At 46.4% G+C, this 17,514-nt stretch overlaps 1 protein-coding gene across 1 annotated transcript in view; it reads right to left on the reverse strand.

Annotated features, from left to right (window-relative positions):
- The window catches only part of LOC139264065 (collagen alpha-6(VI) chain-like), a 177,596-nt gene that overhangs the window by 25,202 nt on the left and 134,880 nt on the right, over nucleotides 1–17,514 (reverse strand). The window contains exons 30-31 of the mRNA XM_070880163.1: nucleotides 3,462–3,497; nucleotides 3,329–3,365 (exon numbers count right to left, since the gene is read on the reverse strand). Of these exons, the coding sequence (XP_070736264.1) occupies nucleotides 3,329–3,365; nucleotides 3,462–3,497 (73 nt within the window). The remainder of the gene's footprint in view (nucleotides 1–3,328; nucleotides 3,366–3,461; nucleotides 3,498–17,514) is intronic.

Consider the following 17,514-nt stretch of genomic DNA (forward strand, 5'->3'; position numbering starts at 1 on the left):
ACTGTCTTCTGTGGGGCAATCGAGTAGTGGTCCCCAAGAAGGGCAGAGACACCTTCATCAATGACCTCCACTGTACCCACCCAGGCATCGTGATGATGAAAGCGATAGCCAGATCCCACGTGTGGTGGCCCAGTATCGATGCGGACTTAAGAGTCCTGCGTTCACAGATGTAATACATGCTCGCAGTTAAGCAATGTACCCATGGAGGCGCCGCTAAGTTTATGATCTTGGCCCTCCAAACCGTGGTCTAGGGTACACGTTGACTATGCAGGCCCGTTCTTGGATAAAATGTTCCTTGTGGTTGTAGACGCATACTCCAAGTGGATTGAATGTGAGATAATGTCAGTTATCACGTCCGCTGCCACAACTGAAAGCCTGTGGGCCATGTTTGCTACTCACGGCTTACCCGATGTCCTGGTGAGCGACAACGCGCCATGTTTTACCTGTGCTGAGTTCAAAGAATTCATGACCCGTCACGGGATCAAACATGTCAGATCTGCCATGTTTAAACAAGCTTCCACTGGTCAGGCAGAGAGAGCAGTGCAAACCATCCAAGAAAGGCTGGAAGAGGGTAACTGAAGGCTCACTGCAGACTCGCCTATCCCGAGTCCTGCTAAGCTACCGCACGAGACCTCAGTCACTCACTGGGATCCCACCTGCTGAACTGCTCATGAATAAAGCACTTATGACAAGGCTCTCGTTAGTTCACCCTGATCTACATGAACAGGTAGAGTGCAGGAGCTTTAACAAAGTGCATACCATGATAGCGCAAATGTGTCACGCGAGATTGAAATCAATGATCCTGTATTTGTATTAAATTATGGACAAGGTACCAAGTGGCTTCCCAGAACTGTCGTGGCCAAAGAGGGGAGCAGGGTGTTTCGGGTCAAACTTTCAAATGGACTCATTCACCGGTAACACTTGGACCAAATCAAACTCAGATTCACGGACTATCCTGAGCAACCCACCTTGGACCCTACCTTTTTTGATCCCCCAGCATACACACCAGTGGCAACCGGCACCACGGTTGACCACGAAGCAGAACCCATCATCGACAGCAGCCCTGCAGGGCCCAACACACCAGGCAGCCCAGCAAGGCCAGCTGCACAGCAGCCTAACGAGGGCCCAACAAATGATTCAACAACAGCAGCTTTCATACCGAGACGATCAACCAGGGCAAGAAGGACCCCAGATCGACTCACATTGTAAATAGTTGCACTATTGACTGTGGTGGTGGGGGGGGGGGGGAGTGTTGTTATATATGTGGACTTGTATTTACTCTGTACAGCCACCAGAGGGCTCATCCCCTGGAGTCCCAAGGGATCCCACAATCCCTTGTGAGCACAGGTATTTAAGGAGACTTCACAGGTTGGAGAGGCACTCTGAAGACCTGCAATAAAAGACTACGGTCACACTTTACTTTGAGCTCACAGTGTTCAGTCTGACTCATTCTCCACACACAACAATTTTCTACAATTGACTCTGGATCAGTTCCGATGGACTGGAGGGTAGCTAATGTAACACCACTTTTTAAGAAAGGAGGGAGAGAGAAAATGGGTAATTATAGACTGGTTAGCCTGACATCGGTAGTGGGGAAAATATTGGAATCAAATATTAAAGATGAAATAGCAGCGTATTTGGAAAGCAGTGACAGATTGGTCCAAGTCGGCATGGATTTATGAAAGGGAAATCATGCTTGACAAATCTTCTAAAATTTTTTGAGGATGTAACTGGTGGAGTGGACAAGGGAGAACCAATGGATGTGGTGTATTTGGACTTTCAAAAAGCTTTTGACAAGGTCCCACACAAGAGATTGGCGTGCAAAATTAAAGCACATGGTATTAGGGGTATTGTACTAACGTGGATAGAGAACTGGTTGGCAGACAGGAAGCAGAGAGTCAGGATAAACGTGTCCTTTTCAGAATGGCAGGCAGTGGCTAGTGGGGTGCCGCAGGGCTCATGCTGGGACCCCAGCTATTTACATTAATGATTTAGATGAAGGAATTGAGTGTAATATCTCCAAGATTGCAGATGACACTAAGCTGGGTGGCAGTGTGAGCTATGAGGAGGACGCTAAAAGGCTGCAGGGGGACTTGGATAGGTTAGGTGAGTGGACAAACGCATGGCCATAATGTGGATAAATGTGAGGTTATCCACTTTGGTGGCAAAAACACGAAGGCAGAATATTATCTGAATGACGGCAGATTAGAAAAAGGGGAGGTGCAACAAGACTTGGGTGTCATGGTACATCAGTCATTGAAAGTTGGCATACAGGTACAGCAAGGGGTGAAGAAGGCAAATGGTATGTTGGCCTTCATAGCTAGGGGAGTTGAGTATAGGAGCAGGGAGCTTACTGCAGTTGTGTACAGGGCCTTAGTGAGGCCTCACCTGGAATATTGTGTTCAGTTTTGGTCTCCTAATCTGAGGAAGGATGTTCTTGCTATTCAGGGAGTGCAGCGAAGGGTCACCAGAACGATTCCCGGGATGGCAGGACTGACATATGAGGAGCGACTGGATCGACTGGGCCTGTATTCACTGGAGTTTAGAAGGATGAGTGGGGATCTCAGAGAAACATATAAAATTCTGACGGGACTGGACAGGTTAGATGCAGGAAGAATGTTCCCGATGTTGGGGAAGTCCAGAACCAGCGGACATTGTCGTAGGATAAGGGGTAAGCCATTTAGGACTGAGATGTGGAGAAACTTCTTCACTCAGAGAGTTGTTAACCTGTGGAATTCCCTACAGCAGAGAGGTGTTGATGCCAGTTCATTGGATATATTCAAGAGGGAGTTAGATGTGGCCCTTACGGCTAACGGGATTAAGGAATATGGAGAGAAAGCAGGAAAGTGGTACTGAGGTGAGTGATCAGCCATGATCTTATTAAATGGTGGTGCAGGCTTGATGGGCCAAATGGCCTACTCTTGCACCTATTTTCTATGTTTCTATGTTTCTATGTAAACCAGTTGTGAAGAGAAGGCAGATCACTACTTTGATGCCACATTAAACTGTTGAAAGTAAATGGAGAGTCTGGGCTGTCAGGTTATCGATGACTTCAGCATTATAACCTGCAACAACACCTTAGTCCATGATAACACTACTTCCGTTCTATTACTGCTTACAGACATGTTTAGGAGAAAAATACGCCAAAAGATTTAAGAGCATTAATCATTCTCTGAAGTATGCAATGTCTGACTTCTCAATTTGTTCGAACATCTCTGAGAGTCACCCGCTTTTAATCACAAGTTAGGCCAGCTTTTCAAAATTTTTCCTCTCAGAAATGTTGTGATAGAAATTTAGAGTTTGCAGTCAATTTCAAGAGCGTACTTACGGCAATTCTTCTGAATGTACGATATGAATTCACATGGCTGTGACAAAAAGTAGAAAAGTATCGTTTACAAAACAAACATTACATAAAGTGTATCAACTGTAAACACATTTTACACACGTACAAAATGACCTACTTTCATGGAGGCAATGCCATCTGGTCCTTTGGGGCCCTGGAATGAGGAGATACAATACATTTGATTAAGTAGAGTTCAAAAATATGAGTTCATCTTCTGTGGTCTTCAGGTTTTCCAAATTAAATATAAATGTGAAATACTATAATAAATTCCCTCACCAACGAATGCTGGAGATCCACGTGCCAATTACATGTACACCGAGGATCGTAGCCTTGAGAATAGAACTCTCGCTCGCACCGCACGAGTATTCAATTCAGGAAATGGTGAGATCTAACTAATGGAGGTGCCCTTCTCAGCAAAAGCTGGAAGGGAAAGAACTGGGAGCCAGAGCCTGAAGCTCAGGGGGTGGGATTAGACTGGGACTTGTGCAGGGAGGTAGGACACTTCAGATGGCTTGGAGTTGGCTGCAAAGGCATGGCTGGAGTTTTCCTTTCTGAATGCTATCCAGTGACTCATGCTGAGGGCTGTATCACACTGGGTTATGATCCCTGGTGATGCTCTCTGATTAGATTTGCATGTGAAGAATGGCCACACAACTCAGGAAAAGTAAGCAAGCATAATCAAAAGTGTGAGATGAGGAAGGGAGAGAAGGGAGAAAATTGGTGGGAAAAAAGCAAATATAACAACGGATGAAGTAAGTTCGGATACGGATGTTCAGGTGCTGAAGAAAGAGCAGGGAAGTGGTACTAATTGGCTAGCTCTTTCAAAGAGCTGGCACAAGCATGATGGGCCAAATGGCTTCCTTCTGTGCTGTATGATTCGATGGGGGCTAAATTCGATGCCCCCGAAAATGGGCATGGGGATCAAGATGCACGATTAACCTGCTCCTATTGGTTCTGATCCAGGCAGCGCACAAACTTCATGTTGCTTGCCAATTTAGATGATTGTAGCTTGCGGCCCAGCGTTAATTGCGCTGTTGAGTGGCTGCACGCCTCAGCAAGTTTGTGAGAGACAAGTACCACATAAAGCTACCATGTATTACTTAAAGCCAGCCTGCACCTCTTCTAGCTGGAGGAGGTCTTGGAAGCGGCTGGGGAAGAGAGGCTGACCTGCAAGAAGAATGACTAATGGCGCAACAGGGGTGAGAGTGTGCTCCAAGATTCTGAGACACAGCACTGGAGGCCTTCTTGGAGAAGGTGAACAGGAGTAGAGAGGTCCTCTATCCACAGGGGGCTAGGCGGCTCTCCAGACAAACTCTGCGAAGGTAGTATGAGCATGTAGCTGTGGTGGTCACTACCAAAAGTCAAACCTGAGGACCTGGATGCAGTGCTGCAAGAAGTGCAGTCACTTCATATGAGCGGTCAAGGTGAATGAATTAATCTTCAAATGCCATCTCCCACCAACTACACCTCTAGCCTCACACAATGCTCAATACACAACACCCCCATCACTCACTACTAACAATCTCTATCCAACAGGACTCCTCACCTTCATAACTTCACCTCACCCGTTCACACTTACCACTGCTGCAAGCTTCATTACCCACATCTCACAGCTTGCACACCTTGCACACACTGCCATGCTATTCAAATATGGCAGCCACATCACCTGAACACATTGCACCACACTCACTGAATCACAGAAATTTTACAGCATGAAAGGAGGCCATTTCGGCCCATCATGTTCGCGTTGGCTGACAAAGATCTATCCAGCCTAATCCCACTTACCAGCTCTTGGTCCATAGCCCTGTAGGTTACAGCACTTTAAGTGCATATCCGTGTACTTTTTAAATGTGGTGAGGGTTTCTGCCTCAGCCATCCTTTCAGGCAGTGAGTTCCAGACCCCCACCACCCTCTGGGTGAAGGAATTTCCCATCATATCCCCTCTAAACCACCTACCAATTATTTTAAATTTATGCTCCCTAGTTGTTGACCCCTCTGCTAAGGGAAATAGGTCCTTTCTATTCACTCTATCTCGGCCCCTCATAATTTTATACACCTCAAAAAGGTCTCGCCTCTGTTTGAAAGGAAACAAACCCAGCTATCCAATCTTTCCTCATAGCTAAAATTCTCCAGTGCAGGCAACATCCTCGTAAATCTTCTCTGTACCCTCTCTACTGCAATCACATCTTTCCTGTAATGTGGTGACCAGAACTACAGACAGTGCACTAGCTGTGGCCCAACTAGTGTTTTATACAGTTCAAGCATAAACCCTTCTATTCTATGCCTCCACTGATGAAGGCAAGTATTCTGTATGCCTTCTTAACCACCTTATCTACCTGGCTGCTACCTTCAGGGATCTGTGGATATGTACTCTAAGGTCCCTTTGTTCTTCTACACTTCTCAGTATCCTACCATTTAATGTGTATTCCCTCTCCTTGTTAGCCCTCCCCAAATGCATTAACTCACACTTCTCTGGATTAAATTCAATTTGCCACTGTTCTGCCACCTGATTAGTTGATTGATATCTTCCTGCAATCCGCAGCATTCTTCTTCATTATCAACCACACAGCCAATTTTAGTATCATCTGCAAACTTCTTAAGTCTAAATTATTGATATATACCACAAAAAGCAAGGGATCTAGTACTGAACCCTGCTGAACCTCACTGGAAACATTCTTCCAGTCACAAAAACACCCATCAACTATTACCTTTGCTTCCTGCCGCTGAGCCAATTTTGAATCCAACTTGCCATTGTGTCCTGGATTCCATGGGCTTTCACTTTCATGACTAGTCTGCCATGTGGGACCTTATCAAAAGCCTTGTTAAAATCCATATACACTACATCAAACACACTATCTTCATCGACCCTCCTTGCTCCTTCCTAAAAAAATTCAATCAAGTTAGTCAGACATGACTTTCCCTTAACAAATCCATGCTGACTGTCCTTGTTTAATCTGTGTATTTTTAAATGAAGATTCAACCTTTCCCTCAGAACTTTTTCCAATTATTTTCCCACCACCGAGGGTAGGCTGACTGGCCCGTAATAACTCTGTCTATCCCTTTCTCCCTTTTTAAACAAAGGTACAATGTTAGCAGTCCTCCAGTCCTCCGGCACCACCACCTGTAACCAGAGAGGACTGGAAAATAATGGTCAGAGCCTCTGCTATTTCCTCTTTTGCTTCTCTTAACATCCTGAGATATATTTCAGCTGGACTTGGGAATTTATCCACCTTCAAAGCTGCTAAACCCCTTAATACTTCCTCTCTTACTATGTTTATTTCATCTAATATTTCACATTCTTCCTCCCCAATTGTAATGTCTGCATCACCCCTCTCTTTTGTGAAAACAGACGCAAAGTATTCATTAAGAACTATACCCACATTTTCCGCCTCCACACACAGATTACCTTTATAGTTTCTAATAGGACCTACTTTTTCTTTAGTTATTCTCTTGCTCTTAATGTATTTATAAAACATCTTTGGGGTTTCTTTGATTTGAAAATGTTATCATGCTCTCGCTTTGCTTTCCTCATTTCCTTTTTAATTGCACCCCTACACTTTCTATACCCTTCGAGAGTTTTTGCAGTATTGACCCCTTGGTATCTGTCATAAGCCTTCCTTTTTATCTTTATCCTACCCTGTATGTCCCTTGACATCCAGGGGGCTCTTGATTTATTAGTCCCACCCTTTTTCTTTAAGGGAACATACTTGCTCTGAGCCCTCAAGGTCTCCTCCTTGAATGCCTCCCACTGCTCTGACACTGATTTACCTTCAAGTAGCTGTTTCCAGTCCACTTTGGCTAAATCCCATCTCAGCTTAGCAAAATTGGCTTTTCCCCAATTGAGAGCTTTTATTCCTGGTATGTCTTTGTCCTTTTCAATAACTATCCTAATTCTAATTGAATTATGATCACTAGCACCAAAATGCTCTCCCACTGATACTCCTTCCACCTGCCCAGCTTCATTCCCTAAAACTAAGTCCAGAACTGTTCCCTCCCTTGTTGGTTTGTTATATACTGGCTAAAAAAGTTCTCCTGAATGCATTTCAGGAATGCCACATCCTCTATACCTTTCACACTAATTCTATCCCAGTTAATATTAGGGTAATTGAAATCCCCTATTGCCCTCTAGTTTTTGCACTTCTCAGAAATTTGCCTACATGTTTGCTCTTCTATCTCCCACTGACTGTTTGGGGGTCTGCAGTACACTCCCAGCTCCCAGCAGCATGATAGTCTCTTTTATGTTTTTCAATTCAACCCAGGAGCGGGAGATCGAGGCCCAGAATAAAGGGCGCGGAGAGTTGGGAGGAGCCAGCTTCTGCAGGAACAAAAAGTTAAAAAATCTAAATCGAAGTATGCTGTCACAGCTAAGCGGGCAAGTGATTGGCTGGTGGATTGGTGAGTATTTTTCTTTTCTTTAAGAAACCTTTGGCATTGTTGTAAGTTAGGAACTGCAAATTAAACTGGCTGTTTGCTGAGTAGCGGCTGGGTATGTTTTGCTCAGGTTTAGAGTTTAGTTTTACTCGATAGTTGCAAGTGTAACTAGAGGGATGGCAGGGCAGCTTAGTCCTGTGGATTGAACATCCTGTGGCATGTGGGAATTCCTGGATGCTTCGCGCAGCCGGGATGACCACATGTGCAGGAGATGTCTCCAGCTGCATCAACTTGAGCTCCGTGTTTTGGAGCTTGAGCGGCGGCTGGAGTCACTGCGATGCATCCGTGAGACTGAGAGCTATGTGGATAACACTTTTCTAGAGGCGGTCACCCTACAGGTTAAGAGTGTGCAAGCAGATAGGGATTGGGTGACCCCTGGACAGAAGAGGAGGACTAGGCAGATAGGGCAGGAGTCCCCTGAGTCCATCTCGCTCTCCAATCATTATTCTCTTCTGAGTACCGATGGGGGCGATCGTGGTTCTGGGGAGTGCAGCCAGAGCCAAGTCCACAGCACCACGTGTGGCTCAGCTGCATAGGGGCGGAGGAAGAAGAATGGAAGAGCTATAGTGATAGGGGATTCGATAGTCAGGGGAGCAGACAGGCATTTCTGTGGCCACAGACGTGACTCCAAGATGGTATGTTGCCTCCCTGGTACCAGGGTCATGGGTGTCACTGAGCGGCTGCAGGGCATTCTGGGGGTTCGGGTGTGGGGGGGGTGGGTGGGGTGGGGTGGTGGGGAGGGTGAACAGCCAGAGGTCGTGGTCCACTTCGGTACCAATGACATAGGTAGGAAGAGGGATAGGTCCTGCAAACAGAGTTTAGGGAGCTAGGAGAGAGGTTAAAAAGCAAGACCTCAAAAGATAGTAATCTCCGGATTACTTCCAGTGCCACGAGCTAGTGAGTACAGAAATAGGAGAAACATAGAAACATAGAAAATAGGTGCAGGAGTAGGCCATCCGGCCCTTCGAGCCTGCACCACCATTCAATAAGATCATGGCTGATCATTCCTTCAGTACCCCGTTCCTGCTTTCTCTCCATACCCCTTGATCTCTTTAGCCGCAAGGGCCATATCTAACTCCCTCTTGAATATATCCAATGAATTGGCATCAACAACTCTCTGCGGTAGGGAATTCCACAGGTTAACAACTCTCTGAGTGAAGAAGTTCCTCCTCATCTCAGTCCTAAATGGCTTACCCTTTATCCTTAGACTGCGTCCCCTGGTCCTGGACTTCCCCAACATCGGGAACATTCTTCCTGCATCTAATCTGTCCAGTCCCGTCAGAATTTTATATGTTTCTATGAGATCCCCTCTCATCCTTCTAAACTCCAGTGAATATGGGCCCAGTTGATCCAGTCTCTCCTCATATATCAGTCCTGCCATCCCGGGAATCAGTCTGGTGAACCTTCGCTGCACTCCCTCAATAGCAAGAACGTCCTTGACGAGGAGGATAGAGCAGATAAATACGTGGCTGGAGAGATGGTGCAGGCAGGAGGGCTTTAGTTTATGAGGCATTGGAACCGCTTCTGGGCGAGGTGGGACTTGTACAAGCCGGACGGGTTGCACCTCAACGGAACCTGGACCAATATCCTCATTGGGGGAGGGTTGTTAGTGCTGTTGGGGCGGGTTTAAACTAGCTTGGCAGGGGGATGGAAACCTGAAAATAGATTCAGTAGGGAAGGGAGTAAAGCTGGAATTAGAAAGCAAAAATAAAGAAAGTGAGTTCGAAGGAGAGAGGAAACTGTTGTGTATGCAAAATGTATGTACTGTAACATGAGACCACTGAATGTATCTTCACACTCTATACACCATACCTGTACCACCAGAGGGTGCTACTGGTGGAGACCTAAGGGTCACCTGCATTCTGCAGGTAACCAAGTATAAAAGGGAGCTCACCTCACTGTATCTTCACTCAGGAGCTACAATAAATGGACTCAGGTCACAACAGTTCAAGTACAGTACCTTACCTCGTGGAGTCATTACTAGAGTGCTTACATATATAACAACTGGCGACAAGATTACGAATTTCCATGTGCAAAATGGCTAACCTAAACAACTTTCAACAATTCGCTGATGGGGAAGATTGGGATGTCTTGGTGGAAAGGCTCGAACACTTTTTCATCACGAACGACCTGGCTGGAGACACACCGACCTCGCTGGCTGATAAGCACAGAGCCATCCTGCTCAGCAGTTGTGGGCCCACTGTCCATGGCCTCGTCAGGGACCTGCTAGCCCCAGCGAAGATGACAACCAAAATGTACGTGGAGCTCGTAACACTAATACAGGAATAGCTCAAACCTAAAGAGAGCATCCTCACAGCCAGACACTGGTTCTACACCCACCGGCGGCCCGAAGGCCAAGAAATCGCAAACTATGCTGCAGACCTGAGACGAATGGCTGCACCATGTGATTTTGCCGACTACCTCACCGAAGCACTGAGGGACACCTTTGTTATTGGAATCGGCCACGAGGGCCTCCTCCACAAGCTGCTCTCTGTAGACACCACCGTCACCCTGCAGAAGGCAATTAAAGTGAGCCAGGCATTCATGATTTCGACCTGCGATTCCAAGAGGATGATGACTCACCCCTAGGACTCTAACCCGACGAGTACAGTGAACCGAATGGCACCTTTCAAAGGCAAGGCTGCTACCCCGAGACCCGCAACCCTGAGTCCGCCACATGGGGCCAACCGGCCAGCCCCATGCTGGCGCTGTGGAGGAAATCACAGGGCCCACCAGTGCGGATACAGAGACGATACTTGCAAAGGCTGTAACACTAAAGGTCATCTCCAGCGAATGTGTCGAAGAAATTTTACTCACCGAGTCGCTGAAGAGTTGGCCGATCACCCGGCTCCAACGCTGATGAAGATGAAGAGTCTATGAGGTAGCTCAGCCCCAAGAAGAGGTGAACAAAGTGTATGCATGCTCCATCGAGAGTTCCCCATTGAAAATGGAAGTAGAAATCAACGGTGTTCCAGTCTCAATGGAGGTCGACACAGTGGCGAGCCAATCGCTGACGAATCAGACGACCTTCAAGAAACTCTGGGACAATCCCACCGAACGATCTAAAATGCTCCCAATCCAAGTGAAGCTGCTCACTTACACAAAAGACGCCATCCCAGTCAGTAGCAGCGTGGATGTCCAGGTGTCCTACTGCGGCGCGATGCACAAGCTACCTTTGTGGATTGTTGCTGGTGATGGTCCAATGCTGCTGGGAAGAAGATGGATGAAACAAATCCAAATTTGTTGGAGCTGGGAAAGCCTCCAGGCCCCGGTGATCGACGTCCTACGTGGCCCCAAATTTGGATCCATCACAGCACCTGAAGATCCTACTGTCCGACTCGATTACGCGGTGGCGACACAGACCGCACAACTCAATGGCGAGATGATCCAACCCAAACGACCAGACCTCACCTTCCGGGTTCAAGTGGCAGGACGCCAAAGGAAGATCAGCGCAGAAGGTAAATTCCCGGCTTCAGTGGCAGAACCTGGGGAGAGAAGGATCACTGCAGCCTATCTCGTGGAGAGAAAGAAGATGGTGCCCGCACCACGAGGTGAAGGACCTGAAATCAAGATGGCAGCGACCAAACCACGAGGGCAGCATTGAGGGAGCAACACGTGATGCCGAGCAGTGAACCGGATTGGGGTAAAGATTGCAAGGCCCTCTTAAAGGAGACCGGCAACCCAGTACAATTAAAGGAACAGTTACACTCTTTGTACAGCGATGCCGGTGATAATAATGAAAAAGTTGTAATTAACAAATGCAAGTATCTGAATGTAACCTTGCACAGCGATGCCGATAATACACAAGTAATTGACAAATGCAAATTTGTAAAGACAACTAACAATGTCGAGTCGGCTGATTGCAGTCGGAGCCAATGTATCATGAATGCAAATGATGAAATGAAATGTGATGCCGGGTTCTACATGCACGCCGACAAAGCTAAGGGCAATCTCCCATGGGAAGCAGCCAGGTCCAGCGGGCTACCCGATCATGTAGCCTGTGCCTCCGGGACCAACGTGATGCCCCAGAGAGTGTAGGCACACACACAGTGGGAGCATACCCACTGTAGGGCCAGCGATCAATGGATGCCACAGCCACCACAACTGGCACCCTGCCTCAGATCGGCCCTACCGGTCTTGCCACCAGGGCCAACATCGGGAGCAGGAGGTCAGCACCCTCCGGCCCTCCCAATGGGACCTGGGATGACCAGACTCCCAGCACTGCTGAAGGGCAGCAGGAAGACCCTGCAGCCCTCAAAGGAGGAGAGGAGACCACACATTCCGGTGGCTCTGCCCACCACTAGGCAATAGCAAAGGACACGAGACACAGCCAGGTGAACAATCCTAGCCCACCCAGCTGGCAGGGGGCACAGTCCAGTTGGTCCGGAATGAGCATCCTCGCCCACCTGCACCCACATCCCAGGGGCAAGACTGTAATATCACGTATGTACCTTACCTGTAACATGTACTTGTTCCACCACTGCTGAACTCAAAAACAGTGATATAACTAATCCCACCTGTACATGTACGCCAATGCAGATGTCGAGCAACACATGTGGTTTATGTTTGGGGCGGAGGGGGGGGAAATGGATGTATGTAGCCATGGACACATATGGATCACACCCAGAACCCACAAAACCCTCAATACAACCTCCAACCGTCCACTGCTGACCATTTCCCAATGTCGTGGCAATAAGAGTTTGGAGGTCTACAGAGAGAGAGCCATTCCCAAGCACAGTCAAAGTGCAAGGGCTGTGGGCACTCAATTCAAGGGCCAGAGCACACAGTGCAAAAGCCAGTGGCACAAGACTTAGGGGGGTGAGTGATGTTGTGCATGCATAATGCATGTACTGTAATATTAGACCACTGAATGTATCTTCACACTGTATACACCATACCTGTACCTAAGGGTCACCTGCACACTGCAGGTAACCAAGTATAAAAGGGAGCTCACCTTACTCAGGAGCTACAATAAATGGACTAAGGTCACAACAGTTCAAGTACAATACCTTACCTCGTGGAGTAATTACTAAAGTGCTTACATATATAACCGAAACAAGCAGGAAAGAAGGATAGAAAAACAAATTTAAAGGCATTTTGTCTAAATGCACATAGCATTGGTAACAAAATAGATGAGTTGACGGCACAAATTGAGACAAATGGTATGATCTGATAGCCATTACAGAGACATGGTTACAAGGTGACCAGGACAGGGAATTAAATATTATGGGGTATTTGACAATCCAGAAGGACGGACAGAAAGGAAAAGGAGGTGGGGAAGCTCTATTGATAAAGGATGGAATCACTGTAATAGTGAGAAACGATATTGGCTCAAGGATGTTGAAACAGTTGGGTGGAGATAAGAAATAATAAGGGGAAAAAGCCACTGGTGGGCGTAGTCTATAGGCCCTCTAACATTAGCAACTCTGTTGGTCGGAGCCTAAATCAGGAAATAGTAGGGGCTTATAAAAAGGGAATAGCAATAATCATGGGTGATTTTAACCTCCATATTGATTGGACAAATCAAATTGGTCAGGGTAGCCTTGAGGAAGAGTTCATAGAGTGCATAAGTGATGGGTTCCTTGAGCAGTGTGTAACGGAACCAACCAGGGGGCAGGCTATCTTAGATTTGGTCCTGTGTAATGAGACAGGATTAATAAACAATCTCCTAGTAAAGGATCCTCTTAGAATGAGTGATCATAGCATGATTACATTTCAAATTCAGATGTAGGGTGAGAAAATTTGATCTCTAACCAGTGTACTAAGCTTAAATAAAGGAGACTATGAAGGTATGAGGGTGGAGTTGGCTAAAGTGGATTGGGAAAATAGATTAAAGTGAAGGACGGTTGATGAACAGTGGTGTACATTTAAGGAGATATTTCACAACTCTCAAGAAAAATATATTCCAGTGAGGAGGACAGGGTGGCAGTGAAAAGAAAGCCATCCGTGGCTAACTAAAGAAATAAAGGACGGTATCCAATTAAAAACAAGGGCATACAATGTGGCCAAAACTAGTGGGAGGACAGAAGATTGGGAAGCGTTTAAAAGCCAACAAAGAATGACTAAAAAATGATTAAGAAAGGGAAGATAGACTATGAAAGTAACGAGCACGAAATATAAAAACAGATAGCAAGAGTTTCTATAGATATATAAAAAGTAAAAGAGTGGCTGGAGTAAATGTTGGTCCCTCAGAGGACAAGACCAGAGAATTTGTAATGGGGAACAAGTATTTTGTATCAGTCTTTACGGTAGAGGACATTAACAATATTCCAACAGTGGAGAATCAAGGGGCTATAGGGGGGGAGGAACTTAACACAATCACAATCAGTAAGATAATGGGACTAAAGGCAGATAAATCCCCTGGACCTGATGGCTTGCATCCCAGGGTCTTAAGAGAAGTAACGGCAGGGATGGTGGATGCATTGGTTGTAATTTACCAAAATTCACTGGATTCTGGGGAGGTCCCAGCAGATTGGAAAACTGTAAATGTAATGCCCCTATTTAAAAAAGAAGTCAAACAAAAAGCAGGAAACTATAGACCAGTTAGCCGAACATCTGTGGTTAGGAAAATGTTGGAGTCCCATTATTAAAGAAGTAGTAGCAGGACATTTGGAAAAGCAAAATTCAGTCAGGCAGAGTCAGCATGGATTTATGAAGAGGAAGTCATGTTTGACAAATTTGCTGGAATTCTTTGAGGATGTAATGAACAGGGTGGCTAAAGGGGAACCAGTGGATGTGGTGTATTTGGACTTACAGAAGGCATTTGACAAGGTGCCACATAAAGGGTTACTGCACAAGATAAAAGTGCATGAGGTGGGGGTAATATATTAGCATGGTTAGAGGATTGGCAAACTAACAGAAAACAGAGAGTCGGGATAAATGGTTCATTCTCGGGTTGGCAATCAGTAACCAGTGGGTTGTCGCACGGATCAGTGCTGAGACCCCAACTATTTACAATCTATATTAACGACTTGGATGAAGGGACTGAGAGTAACTTAGCCAAGTTTGCTGACGATACAAAGAAGGAAGGAAAAGCAATGTGTGAGGAGGACACAAAAAATCTGCAAAAGGACATAGATAGGCTAAGTGTGAGGTCATGCACTTTGGCAGAAAAAAAATCAAAGAGCAAGTTATTATTTAAATAGGGAAAGATTGCAAAGTGCTGCAGTAAAGTGGGACCTGGGTGTACTTGTGCATGAAACACAAAAGGTTAGTATGCAGGTATAGCAATGATCAGGAAGGCCAATGGAATCTTGGCCTTTAATGCAAAGGAGATGGAGTATAAAAGCAGGGAAGTCTTGCTACAGTTATATAGGGTATTGGCGAGGCCACACCTGGAATACTGCGTGCAGTTTTGATTTCCATATTTACGAAAGGATATACTTGCTTTGGAGGCAATTCAGAGAAGATTCACAAGGTTGATTCCGGAGATGAGGGAGTTGACATGAGGAAAGGTTGAGTAGGTCTACTCATTGGAATTCAGAAGAATGAAAGGCGATCTTATCGAAACATATAAGATTATGAGGGGGCTTGATAAGGTGGATTCAGAGAGGATGTTTCCACTGATAGCGGAGACTAGAACTAGAGGGCATGATCTTAGAATAAGGGGCGCCCATTTAAAGCTGAGATGAGGAGAAATTTCTTCTCTGAGGTTGTAGATCTGTGGAATTTGCTGCCTCAGAGAGCTGTGGAAGCTGGGACATTGAATAAATTTAAGACAGAAATAGACAGTTTCTTAAACGATAAGGGAATAAGGAGTTATGGGGAGTGGGCAGGGAAGTGGAGCTGAGTGCATGATCGGATCAGCCATGATCGTATTGAATGGCGGAGCAGGCTCGAGGGGCTGTATGGCCTACATTGCGCCTATTTCTTATGTTCTTATGTTCATATATCCTCATTTGATGATCCTTCTAACATATCATCCCTACTCAAAGCTGTAATTGTTTCTTTAATTAATACTGCGACCTCCTTCCTTTTTTTAACCTCCCTAACCTATCTGAAAACCCTGTAACCAGGAATGTTGAGCTGACATACCTGCCCTTCTTTCGGCCCATGTCTCAGTAATAGCTATAATATCATACTCTTAAGTGTCTATCTGTACTCTCAGCTCATGTGCCTTATTCCCTATATTCCTTCCATTTAGCACTGCCAAACTCCCTTGTTGTCTATTTTCTAGCCCTTGTTTCCTACATCTTCCAAATTCTCTTTCTACTTTACTGCTTTCCAATTTCAGCTTTGCTTCTCTCCTTTCTGAATCTATTCTCAGATTCCCATGCACCTGCCTAGCTAGTTTAAACCCTCCCCAACAGCACTAGCAACCCCCTCCCACCCGCGAGGATATTGGTCCTGGTTCTGTTGAGGTGTAACCCGTCCGGCTTGTACAGGTCCCTCCGCACCTAGAAATGGTCCCAATGCCTCAGGAATCGAAAGCCCTCCCTCCTGCAGCATCTCTCCAGCCATGCATTCATCTGCTCTATCCTCCTATTTCTGTACTCACTAGCATGTGGCACCAGGAGTAAGCTGGAGATTACTACCTTTTAGGTTCTGCTTGTTAAACTCTCTGCTAGCTCCTTCAAATCTGCTTGCAGAACCTCATCCCTCTTTCTACCTATGTCATTGGTAAAAATATGGAGCACAACCTCTGGCTGTTCACCCTCTCCCCCTCGAATGCCCTGCAGCTGCTCGGTGACATCCTTGACCCTGGCACCAGGGAGGCAACATACCATCCTAGAGTTAAGTCTGCAGCTGCAGAAACGCCTGTGTGCTCCCCTGAATTTTGAATCCCCTATCACTATAGCTCTTCTACTCTTCTTCCTCCCTCCCCCGTGCAGCTGAGCCACCCGTGGTGCCGTGGGCTTGGCTCTGCCTGCAATCCCCAGAGGAACTATCACCCCAACCAGTACTCAGAACAGAATACCAGTTGGAGAGTGAGATGCACTCAGGGGACTCCTGCACTATCTGCCTGGTCCTCCTCTTCTGCCTGGCGGTCACCCATTCCCTCAATCACTTTCCTCTCTCTTGTAAGACAAATAAGCGCATAACCGGAGACAGCAGGAGCTAACCAGTGGAAGAGAGAGGAAAGCCTGCATATTTTTACCCTGATGGAGGAGATGGTGGTCACCGTCATTGGCGTGGCCATCGCTGAGGCCGTGGGCAGCAGTGGGGCTAAAACCATCGAAGATGATGTGTCCTCAGACCTAATTCTCCTTCTCACTCTGCCAGTGTCTTTGCTATTGCCTGTCAGCCAGCCAACCTAGACTGCTGCCGCCCATACTGTGATGGCGCAATCTGAAGCCAGGCCTTCTAGGCCCAGAGTTGCTCAAGGTCATCCTCCAAGGGTATCTAGTCTCCTCCAGTAAAAGTCAAACAGCCTTCCACCAGCCATGCTACAGCCATTGAGGCAGCACTGTGTAGGAGCACTAGGTCAGGCAAAGGCACATGGAAGATAGGCACTAAGGGAATGCACAGGGTGATTAGTTGACAATTGTATGTAATTTGGCATGGTTTGATTTATAAATTCGGTTTGGAATGTATATTCTGTGTTGGCTTTTAATTTTGCATTGTGACCAAGTGGACACTGTGATGGTCAGTAACAGAGGGAAGGTAAGCTCTGGGACTGTAGGTGAATGTGGAATTGGGATTGACTTTACTGGTATCACAGACAGAGTGGGTCATGGACCATCCGGCCAGAAAATTGCTATCTGGGTTGCCTCCTCCCTTCCTATTCCTCCTCTTCCTCC

The sequence above is a fragment of the Pristiophorus japonicus genome, chromosome 5, assembly GCF_044704955.1.
Source record: "Pristiophorus japonicus isolate sPriJap1 chromosome 5, sPriJap1.hap1, whole genome shotgun sequence".
In the NCBI taxonomy this organism is placed as follows: domain Eukaryota; kingdom Metazoa; phylum Chordata; class Chondrichthyes; family Pristiophoridae; genus Pristiophorus; species Pristiophorus japonicus.